At 48.7% G+C, this 14,650-nt stretch overlaps 6 protein-coding genes across 6 annotated transcripts; 3 read left to right on the top strand and 3 right to left on the bottom strand.

Annotated features, from left to right (window-relative positions):
- Positions 1–1,078: 1,078 nt before the first annotated feature.
- LCP9604111_5501 (uncharacterized protein) lies at positions 1,079–3,766 on the top strand (the record flags this gene model as incomplete). The annotated part of the gene is made up of 7 exons (XM_039073319.1): positions 1,079–1,135; positions 1,276–1,344; positions 1,418–1,441; positions 2,403–2,434; positions 3,444–3,611; positions 3,658–3,668; positions 3,732–3,766. 7 exons carry the CDS (start codon positions 1,079–1,081, stop codon positions 3,764–3,766), a joined length of 396 nt encoding a protein of 131 aa, XP_038928463.1.
- Positions 3,767–4,584: 818 nt separating this feature from the next.
- Positions 4,585–5,517, bottom strand: LCP9604111_5500 (uncharacterized protein; the record flags this gene model as incomplete). The annotated part of the gene is made up of 2 exons (XM_039073318.1): positions 4,585–5,367; positions 5,425–5,517. 2 exons carry the CDS (start codon positions 5,515–5,517, stop codon positions 4,585–4,587), a joined length of 876 nt encoding a protein of 291 aa, XP_038928462.1.
- A 925-nt stretch (positions 5,518–6,442) lies between these two features.
- On the top strand, positions 6,443–7,123 carry LCP9604111_5499 (uncharacterized protein; the record flags this gene model as incomplete). Its single annotated transcript, XM_039073315.1, has 1 exon — positions 6,443–7,123. One exon carries the CDS (start codon positions 6,443–6,445, stop codon positions 7,121–7,123), a length of 681 nt encoding a protein of 226 aa, XP_038928461.1.
- Positions 7,124–7,751: 628 nt separating this feature from the next.
- LCP9604111_5498 (putative carbonyl reductase) lies at positions 7,752–8,751 on the bottom strand (the record flags this gene model as incomplete). Its single annotated transcript, XM_039073314.1, has 3 exons — positions 7,752–7,999; positions 8,054–8,437; positions 8,499–8,751. 3 exons carry the CDS (start codon positions 8,749–8,751, stop codon positions 7,752–7,754), a joined length of 885 nt encoding a protein of 294 aa, XP_038928460.1.
- A 1,451-nt stretch (positions 8,752–10,202) lies between these two features.
- LCP9604111_5497 (uncharacterized protein) lies at positions 10,203–12,821 on the top strand (the record flags this gene model as incomplete). The annotated part of the gene is made up of 1 exon (XM_039073313.1): positions 10,203–12,821. The coding sequence occupies one exon, from the start codon at positions 10,203–10,205 to the stop codon at positions 12,819–12,821; it is 2,619 nt and encodes an 872-aa protein (XP_038928459.1).
- Positions 12,822–13,224: 403 nt separating this feature from the next.
- Positions 13,225–14,186, bottom strand: LCP9604111_5496 (Voldacs domain-containing protein; the record flags this gene model as incomplete). Its single annotated transcript, XM_039073312.1, has 2 exons — positions 13,225–13,831; positions 13,906–14,186. The coding sequence occupies 2 exons, from the start codon at positions 14,184–14,186 to the stop codon at positions 13,225–13,227; spliced, it is 888 nt and encodes a 295-aa protein (XP_038928458.1).
- Positions 14,187–14,650: the final 464 nt, after the last annotated feature.

The raw sequence follows: 14,650 nt of genomic DNA, 5'->3' as shown, positions 1-14,650 counted from the left end.
CAATCTCTGGATTTGGTGGGGTAAGGTTGCTCGAGTTTGGGGATTGGTCCTAAAGAGGTAACTGAATGAGAAGATCTCGGGTCCGTCTGGTATTTTTCGCGGGGAACGCAGCATGGTGAGAGGGCCTAAGCATGGTGATGTTCTAGGCCTGAAATCCTTTGGACCAATGTCACCACACCGAAGATTGATCGTCGTTATGGGCCGTTGGTTGAAAGAAATGGCGAAAGTATGGGGAATGGGAGAAGTAGGTAAGGGCCAGTAAAGCAGGAGCATTTGGGCGAATTCAATTGTCAAATCCTCTTTGACTTCCCGAATACCATGCACTGCAGACCAATAATGCCTCATAGCAGATCAACCCCGGGTTGGACTCGGGCTGCTTTCGTCTCAGCCGTTGCTAGTCTAAATTAGGTCTTCCATGTGGCAAGATTATACTGCACGTGAGCATATATGTTGTAGGCTCACTTGGAGAGGTCGGCATACCTTCTATGGAAAGTCATTATAACAAATAATCCTTGAAATATCTATTTTGTTATTGCTTGGTTGACACTCGCGATGACTTGATGCTATTCTACGCTGACTAGAATGTAGCTTTTCTTTAAATTACTGCCACTGAGTTCCTGTATAAACATAGATCAATGCCAGGAGTCTTGGCGAAATCGACAAGCTTCTTATATAGGTAGACATAGAGGTCTCATCATCTTAGAAATTGACCTGTCGTTCCCACTCATAGTGAAGTCCTTGGCATATAAAAGCAGGGACACCCAACAAACCAACCTATCCTTGTAATCTTCCCTCTACTCTGTTTCTGCAAGGTTTTTTTTTTTTTTTCGGTCGCTCCCAGTGTTTTCTTAAAAAAGAAAACAACATCTGGTCCTACGCTCATTCGCTAGCATGGCGAATGCCCCTCCATCCTCCTCCTCTAGTAAGTGTTGAACAATTACCTCTCCTCATCCCAGCTCCAAATACAATGCACGTATTGATGTATCGTTGGAATATGCGGTAATATATGATCTAGCTGTTCTGTACACACTGCCGTCGCAGTGATCATACTGTGGAGAATTGTTACTGGCTTGCCAGTATGGGTGTATGCCTGGTGGGCGTCTGCCTTCGCCGGGCATTCCAGCTCGGGCCTCCCGTGCGCCCAGTAAAATTATTCCTGACTGCTATCCAATGAATCATATTGATTTGGGGCTTCGTTGGTACAGAACAAGCGCCAGGCCCAAGAGGCCAGCCGTGACGAGCTCGAAAAGGGCAATTGGACCATATGCTCATTAGTCTCAACCAGGCTCTGCCCCCGCCACTACCAAAGACCTCCAGCAGGAGGCAGAGGCTCTAGCAAAGAGGGTGAGTTGGTCCTTGAGCAAAAGACTTGGTCAGATTCACCTATCAGGAGCTAATACTAATTACTATATATTAGGCCCTGCGCCCACCCGCTCGATCGGTAAGCCGCATCCTCCATCTCTCCCTTCAGTACATTGCATTATTATGCCTCCACCTCCAGAGTGGACGCCCACTATGCCCGAGCTCTTTATGTCGAAGCCTGCCTGCGTGAAAGCCTGTCTGCGTAAAAGCCTGTCTGTTATGAGCCTGTTACATAATTCTGCTTATTGCTGCATTGCACCTATCGTTGTGTGACCATGTCAATGGAAGTGTTAATCGTTAATTAGACCAGACGGCTGATGGCCCGGCTTCTGGTGGCCCTTGTGACGATCTGGGAAGGATCGTACTTGCCAAACGGGGCAGGAACGGCCTGACGCACTTCCTGACCGTAGAGACAGAAATATAGATACCGAAGAGGGATATGCACGATGGGCAGTCAATCCTAGCAGACAAGACGAGAGTCCTTATATCCTAATGTAACAGCATCTTGAAAACTCCCTTTCATTCCGTGAGTGGTGCATGGTCTATCTTCTCTCCTCTAGGATTCTACCTGACATGAAGGCTCCGAGATTTTCTCCCTGCTCGAAAAACAAGGCCACTATTTGAGGATTCCGGGTTTCCCAGAGCTCCCTCAACCATGTTGAACGCCCTGGCCCACCATATTAATCAGGACAAAATAGACATAGGATTGTACCATCGAGGGGGGCGGGGGGGGGGGGGGGGGGGGGGGGGGGGGGGGGGGGGGGGGGGGGGGGGGGGGGGGGGGGGGGGGGGGGGGGGGGCGCGCGCAGCAACCATGTTTAACCCCAGGGCCACCATATTTAATCAGGCAAAAAATTAATTTGGTTGTTACCTCGGCCCCCCCCCCCCCCTTGGCCGTTCCGACCCCCCTTTGGCCAATCCAACCTGCCTGATAATTCGTACATAGACTGACCGCCTACTATAAACGTCCACCGTCTTCCTGGCCGCTTTTCCGACGATTTGCATATTTACTGACTTATTGCTGTTTGTATATTTGCTAGATTGCTAAGCGAGAAGGCTCAAAGTTTGCAAGGTTTGCAAAGGGTCGACTATATACTTAGGCTACTTCCTGTGACGATCTGGGAAGGATCGTACTTGCCAAACGAGGCAGGAACGGTCACGTTTTCGTACTTGCCAAACGAGGAAGGAACGACTATGTCCTTGTACCTTCCTAAGTGGTCGGACGAAATTAAGCGAAGACAAACGCAAGGGTATAAGAAGGGAAGAACGCGCACTCAGATAGTTTCTCTTTTTCCCTTTCTTCTTCGTACTTAGAATTTGGTCTGAATTGCACTCTTTTCTTCTGAATCGAATTGGCTCGTAACACTTCCTACTTACTTCTTCTCTATATCTTAGTTATTCTTCTCTCTTTGCACGTGATATACAAGGGATGTACCACGTGACGTGACGCATCACAGTAAGTTAAGAGTGACTTCTTATATTTCAAGGCCTTCAACATACAGCTTGTAGACCTTAGGCATTCAAATTGAAGAAAGAAGTATAAAATCGTGAGTAGAAAGGTACATCTTTTACTATATAAACAAGAATTCAAACCTGCAGAAAATTCAAGAAATGGCAGAAATAGCTGATGGTCGAATTGGCCAAAGGGGATCGGAACGGCCAAGGGGGGGTCGGCGGTACAATCCCCTTAACATTCAACATTGGAAGACCTTCTACCGTAAGTTCCAGGGTTTCTAAAATGTTACGCCGCCCATTCTCTCATCATTCCTTCGGTCCATTACTTCTTTAAACACCTCACTCCACTTCGTCAACATGGCCGAAGCACAGCCTCAGCCTCATAAATTTCTCAGGTCTTTATTTCGGTGCATTGAATACTTTGAGCCTGACTTCCCTTCTCCTGAATACCTTTATGCGCTTGGCATCCAAGCATTTGAAGTGCTCTTAGATCCAGATAAATGCGGAACTTTTCAATTTAGCCCGTCCTTCTTTCAGCCTCACCCTGATAGACTCCTTCAACTCTATCCTCCCCGGCCTGACGTGCAGGAACAGGAAGAATTTCTGAGACTGTCTCCTATTCCTAGCGTACAAGATATCATGAATGATTCTGACATTGACTACTCACCTGAAGTTGCTCCAACATTTGCGAATCTGCATCGGTATGACATTAATAGGTATGAAATGGTGAATGATGCGTTGGCCCAAGCCAGGCAGACAGAGAAGATCATTGACTGCCATATGACAATACCAAGGTAAGGGCCATCCCGTTTCTTCATTCTTGAACCTCCCAGAAAGCAGGAACATTGGAGGTAAGTAGGCTGCAAGCAATTCCATATGCTTCTACACTTCAAGATGAAACTGACAACTCATAGCCCACATTAAAAAAATGGCGATCCTCCTTTCGTGAACAGTCTAAACGACCCGCTTCGAAAATGGTGGCGAGTGATGAATCAATATCGATACATTGATCGCCCTCGCAAGCCACATCTGGTCATGACATGTATCTCTAATGTTCGTCCCACCAATACAAATCGGGGAATCACTATACACGAGTTGAAAGCCATCGTTTCCACCTTCATCCGTCGAGTGAATCATAGACCATTCATCGAATGCCAGTTTCATCCTGTGGGTGTTCACGGACTCTGCAGTTTGATGATAACTAACATTTGTATAGGTTCTAGTCTCGTCCTTCATGGGCGAAAAGCTAGGGAGGATTATTCAAGCCTCGGATGACGGTCAGGAGATAGTCTTACAATACTCGCAGCTTTGGAGTTTCACGGACGAGGAAACAGCGCCAGTGAAAATGTTCCTCAGATATAGGCTAAGTGAGGCAGTTGGTGGGTATGTCTGCTCTAGAGACGGTCAACAACATTGGCATGGAGACGCCCGTTCCCTGGATTGTGGGCGAGTGCGCTTCAAACTGCCTTCCTTGTCTTTCAGATAGATTTTCTATTTGTTTGTTTGTTTTTTGCTTGGTAGAACGCCACTTGCTTAGTTCGACTTGAAAGAGACAAAATAAACATACTTAACAAATATCCAAAACGACTTCAGATTCCTCTCTGGCCGTTATTGTACGAATTGAAAGGTCAGAAAATTACCCAGAAAAGGCTTCAACATCCATCTAAAAAAGACCCTTGGAAAGACGCCACTGAGGAGGAACAAAGGATTTTGTATTTTCTTTAAACAAACAACCCAATACGTATATAATAGCATTCAATGAGTCCCTCACTCGTCATATAACTTCCAAAAGGCTTCATAATGCTCACCCCTTTCCCTTGTAATGTCCACAATCTTTTCCTCCGTCAGACACGGTCCACATGGCTCATACTTGTAAGTCCTAACATGCGCGCCCTGGAACAAAATATTTATTGTCCTCGTCCTCTGTTTCTGTCGCTCATCTCTGATCTCAGCCCACCGGGCCTGCACTTCCGCGAGATGTTTCTCTCGCCTTCGTTCCCCCATACGCCAAGCTGCAATCTGCTGGCCTATAGAATTGCTCGGCTCATGCACCCATCCCACGCCCCAGTCGGGGCATCCTGCAAAGGCTGTTTTATCTGATACAGCGCTCTTCCATTGCCAGTGGGTCAGCGCTCGAATATCATCCTTTGAGCGGCATAAATTCAGAATACTTCGGGGGGCAAGGTAGTGTTGGCGGATGTGGAAGTCCACTTGGTAGTGGGCGAAAAGAACGGTGGCTTCATCTATTGGCTTGCCTGACTCGGCCTCTGCCTTCTTGAGAATGGTATCGATCTTGTCGTAGTAGCGCTGTTGCTGGGTTGGGGTAATGTCTTCCCAAAATGTCTCATCGTTATTTTGGTGGGCTGCCATGTTTGTGTCCAGGGGAGATATACAATCATCCGATGCAATTTTGCTGGCGAAGAAAGGTGGGTATTCCGATATGATATACGAGCCTGCAGCAATATCCGCACTCATCATATATGGAATAATATGCAGATCTCGGCATTGAGTGCATTGGAGCGCATCCTGTAGAGCGGCACTTTGCGGCGACTTGGACTTATCAGCAAATGGACCGTATATGAGTGGCTTGGAAATGAAGAACTGTACAATATTTTCCTTAACAGCTTCTGTCCAGGTTTTTCTTGGTGTGAACTTGCGCTTAACAATTCGGTTCTTATCTCCTCGTGTTGGAATTCCCATTGTAGATGGCTGTATGAGAACACACCTAGTAAGGTCAACGGGATGATTGGAGTAATGTATATGTAGAAATTTGTGATCTGATTGAGAGGTGGAAAAGATGGGAGGGAAGGATGATGCAGTTTGGCATGCACTTATACAATGCATGAAAGGCCTTTGTGTCAACGTCATGGACAAAGGAAGAGAGGAAACAATGGATTCCATGATTCTAATTTAAATCAGGATAAACAAAGATGCTTAGTTTCAAGCCCATCGATTTGAGCCAAAGAAAGAAAGTAGAGTAGTAAACAATGAATGGTGAAAGTCTCACTGCACAATGAGATACCTAGATATGTATCCTATGCTTGAGCTAACGTTGATAGGAGAGCTGTAGCACCAATCTAAATATAGGAAATGTCGAGCTGGCTTTCCTATATGATTCATAAGCAAGATTTGCTTATGACGTGTGGGCGTGCAAGGTCATATGGGAAAGTCGCCAATTAAGCTGCGGCGTGACTGAGTATCGTGAATGAATATTGTGACTCTAGGAGATCATCGGGTCAAGTAATACTTGTGAAACTAGAAGTTTGCTCTATGATACTTTTGCAATGTAACTTGGATACCTATATGTTGATGTCAGTGATCGAGTATAAGGATTTGCCATCTTATTGCTTATTGATATCACTTTGTATAGATAAGCAGATGCAAGAGTAGATGCAACTAATGAAAATAGTTAAATCTTGTTATTGAATATATCTAGATATTCTCTGGCAGTTTGAAAATCCCATCAGCCTATTGTTCATCAATTCACAGTAGTTGTTAGATGTCGATTTTGATGACCTTCGTCGCGCGGTGCTTCTTCCCTTTTTCCTCCCCAAATCCATATGCATTTTTCATCTTCCATATCGTCTGTTCGGCTCTACGGACATCTGCAATCAACAAAGTCATCATGGCAGAGGCTTCTCTTGCCTTTCCGGCGATTTGCCTGACACTCTCATTCCTGTTCGTCGTTGCCGTCTACAATGCTTCGATCATGCAGCACCTAGGTGCCTGCCATCGTCGCATCATCCTCCCTGTGTACCAATTTATTGCACGCAATCTCTTCAACCGTAATCATGTCAATCAAGACCAAGACCGCATACCTTTGGCAGAGTACGAGCCAATCAACCCCGATCCCAACGATGAAGACGAACAACATCCTCACCTGGCGACTCCAGCACGCAACCATCATCGACCCGGCGAAAACAATGTTCTTGACACAGCCAATAGAATCGCAGAAAGCGATGACGACATTGGAAGTGGCAGTCCCAATTTGAGAGACTCAAACCGTCCGCAGCACCCCAACTTTGCGGATAGAGCCCAGTTCTCCACGGTCAGTCCACCCCCCGGGTCTGTCGACGATTATGGCTCCGAAGAGTATGACTCCGATGAGTATGGCTCTGACTGGTCCGACTCCGATGACGAACACTACCCAGTCGACGATATCCCCATCTGGGAATTCCAAGTCGAACGTCCCTATTTTAACGTTGAGCACCCGGAACAAGGGGGACCGGTGGTTTGGTTGGATGAGGTTGTCGAGTGGACATCCCAGGGAATCTTCGCCTATGTTACTCCCGAGCTTGACGAATAAGGGGCTAGTGAGCATATGAGGCTTTGCAGGACAGATACTCCGTACAGCATCCAAAGGCTTGGCGGAATGTCCGAGCGCATGATGAGCGGAGCGATGATACTACTTTCCTGTGTCGTAATTGAAGTTGATGTTTAAGAAAGAAGAGTTATTTTACCCCTGGTGATAGTTACATTCATGTTGCTGTTTATTTCGTAGCTCGTAGGTGTTTTGATCAGAGCAACCGACAGGGTCATATCGGTCTATGTTGTATGAGCGCTGTCACGCGGGGGTAGAGCGCATTCCAGATGACATTGGTGGGGTTAATCAACGCCATGCAGGGATTGAGCCATTATTCCCACAAGGACGGCATAGTCTCATAGCGTCATTGGCTCGGCAATCGCGCACAAGCAGAAATGGACTGGTCGTGCCGGTGATGGGAAAATGCATCCGTCGGGATCTGGCATCGCTGGCACCATTTTACCGGGCGAGTCATTCTAGACATGATGAGGGGGATGTTGCAAATAAAATATTTTGATTCAGACTCGTCCATCTAAACTGTTCATCGTTACGTTCGTCTATCATCACATTCAAATCAAATCGCTGTCCAAAATTCATGCTTCATACGAAAGACCCTGCTTTTAATTCGGGTTTAAGGTGCGCAGTAGCCCCCGTCAACGATGATATCGGCACCGGTGGTGTAGCTGGAAGCATCGGAGGCAAGGTAGAGGTAGGCACCCTTCAGTTCCTGGGCTTGGCCTTCACGGCCCATCGGGATCTTATCGCGCCAGATATTCTTGGTGTCTTCAGCCACAAAGTTGGAGATCTCAGTCGCAATGTAACCGGGGGATACGGAGTTGGCGCGAGCAAAGCGGACCCATTCGACAGCAAGAGACTTGCCTGGAAAGGCGTTAGTAGAGCGACGGAGCCCATCTAGTCTGAATAACAACTTACAAAGATGAATGACCGCAACCTTAGCGGCATTATAGGCAGCCTGCATCTGGGGGAAGTTGACGATATGACCGCTCATAGAGGCAGTAGCAACGAAGCTGCCGTATGTGAAGTTGGTGAGTTTGTTACCGTTGGCATCGGTTCCTTCTTCCTTCTGGCGGCGCCAGTGCTCAGCGGCGGCCCTGGCACAGTAAAAAGTACCGTCGAGATCAGTGGAGATTACATCGCGGTAGTGGGTGAGGGGACCGTCGACCATGGGGCCCTGAGTCCATGGAATACCGGCGTTAGCAATAAAAACGTCGAGACGGCCATTGAATTCTTTGACAACGTCGTTCACGGCGTTCTCGACAGCCTTTGCGTCGGTAACCTGAACCTGATAAGCCTTGGCTGCAAAATAAATCTTGTTAGAATGATATAAAACCAATCACATTGCGGAAATTCTACGCACTCTGAACACCGTACTGCTCGGCGATCTCGGCAGCCCTTTCAATGCACTTAGGGTTGCTATTATACCACAGGGCCACATTTGCACCGGCCTCGGCCAGACCCTGAGCAACGGCTAGACCGATACCAGCGCCAGCACCGGTAACAATGGCAGTCTTTCCCTTGAGAGAGAACATGCCCATGAGGTTGGAATGCTCAGGAGCAGTGGTATTGTTGTGGACAAAGAGTCCATTTTTAGTCACAGGGTTAGCAGCCATTGTAGCAAACGAAGAGTAGATAGAGAGAAGATGAGAAAAGGGAAGGGGAAAATAGCAAGCTCGGGGGAGCACTTAAATAGAGAGCCTGTGAGGGGCAAATCAAGGAATCCCTAACTGATACACGGTGAGCGACGTGCTGGCGGGGCTATTCACTACTATGTATAGACCTTGGTGGGGATCCTCGCATTGTGCCTCAATGGCGCTAGTTCCTGTACATAGTGGATAATGACACTATTCAGAGTCGTCATTTGACAGGATATAATGGGATCTATCATAACTCTCTGCTGTTAGGTAGACCTGTTAGGTAGACCTGTTCAACACGGTCAGGTCTATTAAAGATTGGAGAGGCTATTCCCACCTGGGCATATCCGGCGGGGAAATGCGACGTGGGATCTCCACTCTGCACTTCCCCTAGAGATATACAATTGGAATCGCATCGAAACATATCGTTCCAGCTATAGAAGATCAATCTCTTAAATATTACTGACTTGACCCTTCTTCTGGGGAATGGCCAAGATGCCGAGGTCCTCCATTCCGACTCCCGATCGCGGACAGGAGTACGGAGTACAGATGCTTGAACTAGCTTTTCTGGCAATGATTGGAAACTGTGAAGATTCGAAGCTCTGCTATCAGTAGGAACCAACTGAACCTGGCCATTTGTCCACGGGGTGATTATCCAATGCATGATCACTCTACAATCCAACCGGTATACCATTAATATATATAATCCGGGACTGCCGAAGCCACTCGGTCGGAATCAAAATAGATCACTTATCCGAACAATAATAGCGTTGACCAAGGGCGCACTGATATTGTTGGTTGGTCGTAAATATCGTCAAAGGCGACCAGTGGAACGCGTCATGGTTGAACACTTTCATGGGTGCGTGAGCCATTTATCTACTCTGTAGTTATGACAAATATGTCTGAAAAGGCACCCTAGATTCCATCGAACAGAGATGTCAAAGAAAAGGTAGGAAGAGGGTACTTGGAAGAGCGATAAGTTCTTGTCAAGTATAAACCAGGGTTGGAGGCATTAGAAATACATTCCCACCACCAAATACTGGTCTTCAGATGCCCTACTGGCATGATTATATTCGTGGCGCTGTCCATGTTGAAACATGGTCGAAGGGGGTAGTGTGGCCGCCAACATTCTTTGCACCCGGTGGTGATGAATTAGCATTCCTCGGCTAGAATCAATGTTCCCATAACAATTGGCGCTCCCTTGATGGAATGCCAGTAAACTTCGTTGTTTCTTATTCCTGTGAGACTTTGTTGTGTTCCATGAGGAGTCTGTGAAGCCTCGTTGTGGCCGTTTTGATATAGCGATACTTCGCGACATCGCATGTTGACGACCAATCCTCTATTCACGGATGAGGAATTCTAAAGACCACACCCCCTTATTGTGTCCATACAGCATCGGAATCAGCCCAGTTACACTTTAGCAGGCGAGCATGCTGGCGCTGCCCGCCGTCATTGCGATAGCCGCTTGTAGTGCGGCCGTCTTCATTGCCGTTTCAGTGGTCAGCGTTGTTGTCTGGGTCAGGTATCGCAAGGAGCGCCATGCAATACGACTGGTGGGCTTTACGCAGAGACCACGCAGTCGCTTGCAATCTTGCCAGGTGGATACCTTGACTGAACTGAGCCGGGCAGAGGGAAGCGTCTTAAGGGCACATGGGCAGCTTCCATATGGTAAACCGTCGGAATGGGGACAATTAACGTCGAGAGAAAGTTTGCTTCGTCTGAAAAATGACTCGGAATCTTCTTTACCGGTCACCGAGAAAGCACGATCTTTCCGCAATTCCCTTTCTCGATCTCGTTCCAAGCGCCTATCACGATTGTCTCACAAACGCATGAGCTCGTTGGCCACATTGAGTGAATCGAACGATCTTCCGAGCCCACCACCTAAAGCATCAATATCAATATCGAAAGAAGACGTCCCACTTTCGGCGGTCGAAGGGATTCTGGAATTGCCAGCAGAAAGAACCCCAACACAAACGCCAGATCTCAACGAGGATGAAGCTGGGTTCCATCTAGGTGTGAAACCCCCTCCAGTACGAGAGCAGTCAGGTCTATTTCCTGTTTCAAAAGACCGTAACTCGTCTGGCATGTTGAATTCAAACAACATTGAAGATTCTCCTAGTCGTGTTCGCGGGGGAAGTATTGCTAGTCAAACTGCCGGGATGATGCCTGGTCACCCGGTACCTCCTCCTCCACCAACTGCATACCCTCCAGACAGATTCAGCTATGCTAGGAATGACTCTGTGATGAGACTTTCCTCTATGAGTCTGGATACCACCAATAGCTCAATTTTGGATGACGGCAGAACTGGTTCTAGGTCGGCTGACACCGATCAGACCTCACCCGTATTGCCCTCTGGCACGTTTGTACCTTTCAGTGCTGCCGACGTTGGGGTTAAGGATGGCCGGAGGAGCTTTATTGCCACAAACACCTCCATCCCGCCTATGCACAACTTCCCTATCCGCTCCTCTTCGACAACTGAACCTCGCCATAAATCTGTGTGCCCGTCACCTCGACGAAGTTTGACGACTCACCACTCGGGCGCCTCCATCGACCGTTTTGGTGGTGCTCCACGTCGGACTGACTCTATGTCTTCATTTCATCCCCCTTCAAGACATGCTTCCTTGCGGTCTGGGACGGTTGGGCGTTTGGGACATCAAAATTCAGTCTCGTCCTGGCGATCATCGGGCTCCCACATATCCTCTGTCCCATACGGCAATCAGTTCCGAAACAGCATCGGCTACGATAATTTCGAAATGGATAATGACCCCTTCTACGTTGGCTCACCCGGGGGCGGGACTTTGTTCCATCAGGTGAGATCACCAGGCAACACCAAGCCACCAAGTCCGATGCAGCGTACCAGTCTCTCTCTAAAGGGCAATCTTCCCTCTGCACTCAAGGGTGGAAATCCACAACGCAAAGGTCACCGACGTCAAAACTGTGTCCGTATCTCTATCCATCCACCCATGACATTTGGGTCATCGACGTTTTCTCCCACTGTCGAAGAGGAACCAGAAGACTTCGACAAGATGGAGGAGCTGGATCTCCGTGAGATCTCAATCAACACCCCAACAAAACCCATGCATTCGTTGCCACCAAGTGCAGCATCCCCTCTGTCCTCTTCAAGGCGCAGCAAGTACGGCAGTCGACATGGCAAGCCCAGTCTAGGCTCCCTCGGGCCACTGGTCGAGGAGCCGCAGCGTCCAATGTACGATGACAGTCCTTGCAAGAAGAGAAACCGTGTTTCATCTTCCATGGCCAATAAGTCTCCATTCGCAAACACTCGCGCTCTCCCTGAACTGTTCACATCTCTCCCTTCGTCTCACGGCACCTCTCTCACCAACACTCCCTCTCCCGAAAGAGTGCCCCCTGTATGGGAGCTCCCCGAGCCATACCACGAAAACTCTCTTGGCATTGGCAGCCCACGACGGTCAGCAGTAAAGGGGCCTCGGAACCAACCCGGCGTCAGTCCAGCTCGAAGGCAGTCAACTTGCATTTCCTTAGCATCCTCCCATCATACGCTAGACAGCCCCTTGGCCTCTCCCAGCCGCCTCCCTTTCGTCATGAGTATCACAGGAACAGAAGGTAGTGACTGGCGGAGATCCACAGACTCACACCAACGCATGAGCAACGGTTCTCCGGATCGCGCATTCCGCCAAGATCGTGCTTCAATATCTCGCCTGGATGACGGGCTGGGTCCTATTGGTGCTTCTCCATTCTACGGCCCCCGCCGGTCCTCAATGGTCCAAGACCACGTCACTATCTTTGAGGATTCTAACCAGCCCACCTCCTATCCTCGAACCCCCATGCAGCCCCCAATTGGGTCGTTCCGCACGCCTAACTCCTCCCCTACCCGTGGCAAGAACGGTGCACCCCGTTCCATGCCAACCAACCAACAACTACCGCCTCACATGTCGAGCCACCATACACCCCCCACTCCTACTTCTCCCCGCCGAGGCATGACTACTCCTACTGGTAAAGGGCTCGGACTGGGAATTGGAACTGCCACACCTGCTAGCCTTTACGATGGCGATGGATTCCTACGGGAATAGATTAATCCTGCTGTCTTTTGTGGACTTTGAAAGCGACAGTTTTCTTTTGATTTGTTTTGATTTCTTTTTACTGTGCAGTACCTGATACTGGCGCAAAAGCTTCGGGGTCATTTTCTTCTACCTGTTTTTATTTGTTCTATTACTTCTTATTTTGCTTGTCGCCTCATGTTCTGCCCTTTTCTTCTGTCTTTATGTTTGGTGTGTGTTTTATGAGGTTAATATTCATGAAAGAAAGACGAAATTATTAGTAGAAATCCAATCCAACCCTTCCCTATGTACGAATGTATCCTTGGAATAATGACCCTTAGTAAAATGAATTGGTAGCCTACTATGTAACTACTCAAGTAATTTGAACGCCAATCCTGCGGTATCTCATATCTTCCTTAAAACAGTCTGATCACAATCAATCCGTCTTGCGCCACTTCGTCTCATCCTCAACACCATTCTCTTCGACTCCATTCTCGCCCTCCCGAGCCCGAACAGTCCCAGCGCCAGGCCCAAGCGGGAAAGAAGGCGGCTCACCAGCAGCAATCCAATTCCCATCTGCATCAAAGAACTGATCCATATTGTCCGCAGTGATCCACCCAGAGCTGCCATCAACAGGCGGAGGCAAACCACCATTTCCAAGCTGGAAGACACCATCGTGCTCCTCCGCCGAAACGAACCGAGGCCCATCCCCATCATCCTCGTCGCCCTGGTCAAGAGGATCCGGGTGTAGGTTGGAGCACGCCGAGACAGCGTCGTAAAGCTGCTGCGTGGGTGTGTCCGTCTCCCGCTCCACGGGCTCTGCTAGCGCGGCGTCGGCGGGCAGCACCACTGTCATTGTGAGACATTCCTCTTCGTCGTCGGCAGAGGGCGCACCCGCATCCGGCGTCGCGACCTGCATGTACAGGCCCTGGACTTCGGCATCGGAGTCTGGGACGCGTAGGCGTTGGAGTGCATGCAGGGAGATCGAGGGGTAGGGGATCGACACGCCCGTTGATGCTGCGGGGGAGAAGAGCAGGAACTTGCTGTTGGGTGATGGAATTAGTCAGTTGGTGTCCTGGTTTTCGGATGGGAGGGAAAATTAATAGACTAAACTCACTCGGATGTTACCCAGGTATCCACGCCTGAGATTGCGATCTCCTTCTCGTCGCCGTCCTGCTGGTCATGGCTTAGGGCGGCGTTGTTGGTAGCTTCCTGGCCGCGCAGGGCATTCAGTGCTGGGGCGGCGAGTAGCTCGCGCTCGAGAATGACGATCTTGCAGCGCTGGCTGTGGTAGTACAATACTGGGGGTCCGGAGTAGAAGGAGCTCGGGGTGCGCGACTGGTGTTCAGCCAGTGGCACGAAGGAGGAGGCTTCGGGGGAGCTGCGAATGACCTCCATGTTGGAGTCTGTGTTTAATTGTAAAGAGGGAGAAAATTGATTGAATGATATGACGAGATGATGGAATGAAAAAGAGCTTCCGGCGCGCGGGGTGGAGCTTTTCCGCGAGCTTATGAGCCGCAGTTGGGATTGTTGCCAGACACCGCGTGGATCAGCACACTCACTAGCCTTTCTGCCAATTTGTCTATATAATTTAACAAATATACGGTGTATACAGTTACTATGGTAACTCCTGATAAAGATAAGTCACCCTTATCGCAGGAAGTAAACCGAGGGCGTGAAGGCGTAGACGAGATACAGATACCAAGTTCATCTTAATATAGATGCTATTGTGACGAGCAAGATCTTAAGAAGAGTACTTATTCAAGATGATCGGCATAAGAAAGAAAAAGCAAGAAATAGGAACTCACCTGGTAGATATATATAACCAGCGTCAGAAGCACTTTTGTTAAACACACAGTTGT

The sequence above is a fragment of the Penicillium roqueforti genome, assembly GCF_015533775.1.
Source record: "Penicillium roqueforti strain LCP96 04111 chromosome Unknown scaffold_13, whole genome shotgun sequence".
NCBI classification, from domain to species: Eukaryota; Fungi; Ascomycota; class Eurotiomycetes; order Eurotiales; family Aspergillaceae; genus Penicillium; species Penicillium roqueforti.
This window is presented reverse-complemented; position numbering and strand designations above follow the sequence as displayed.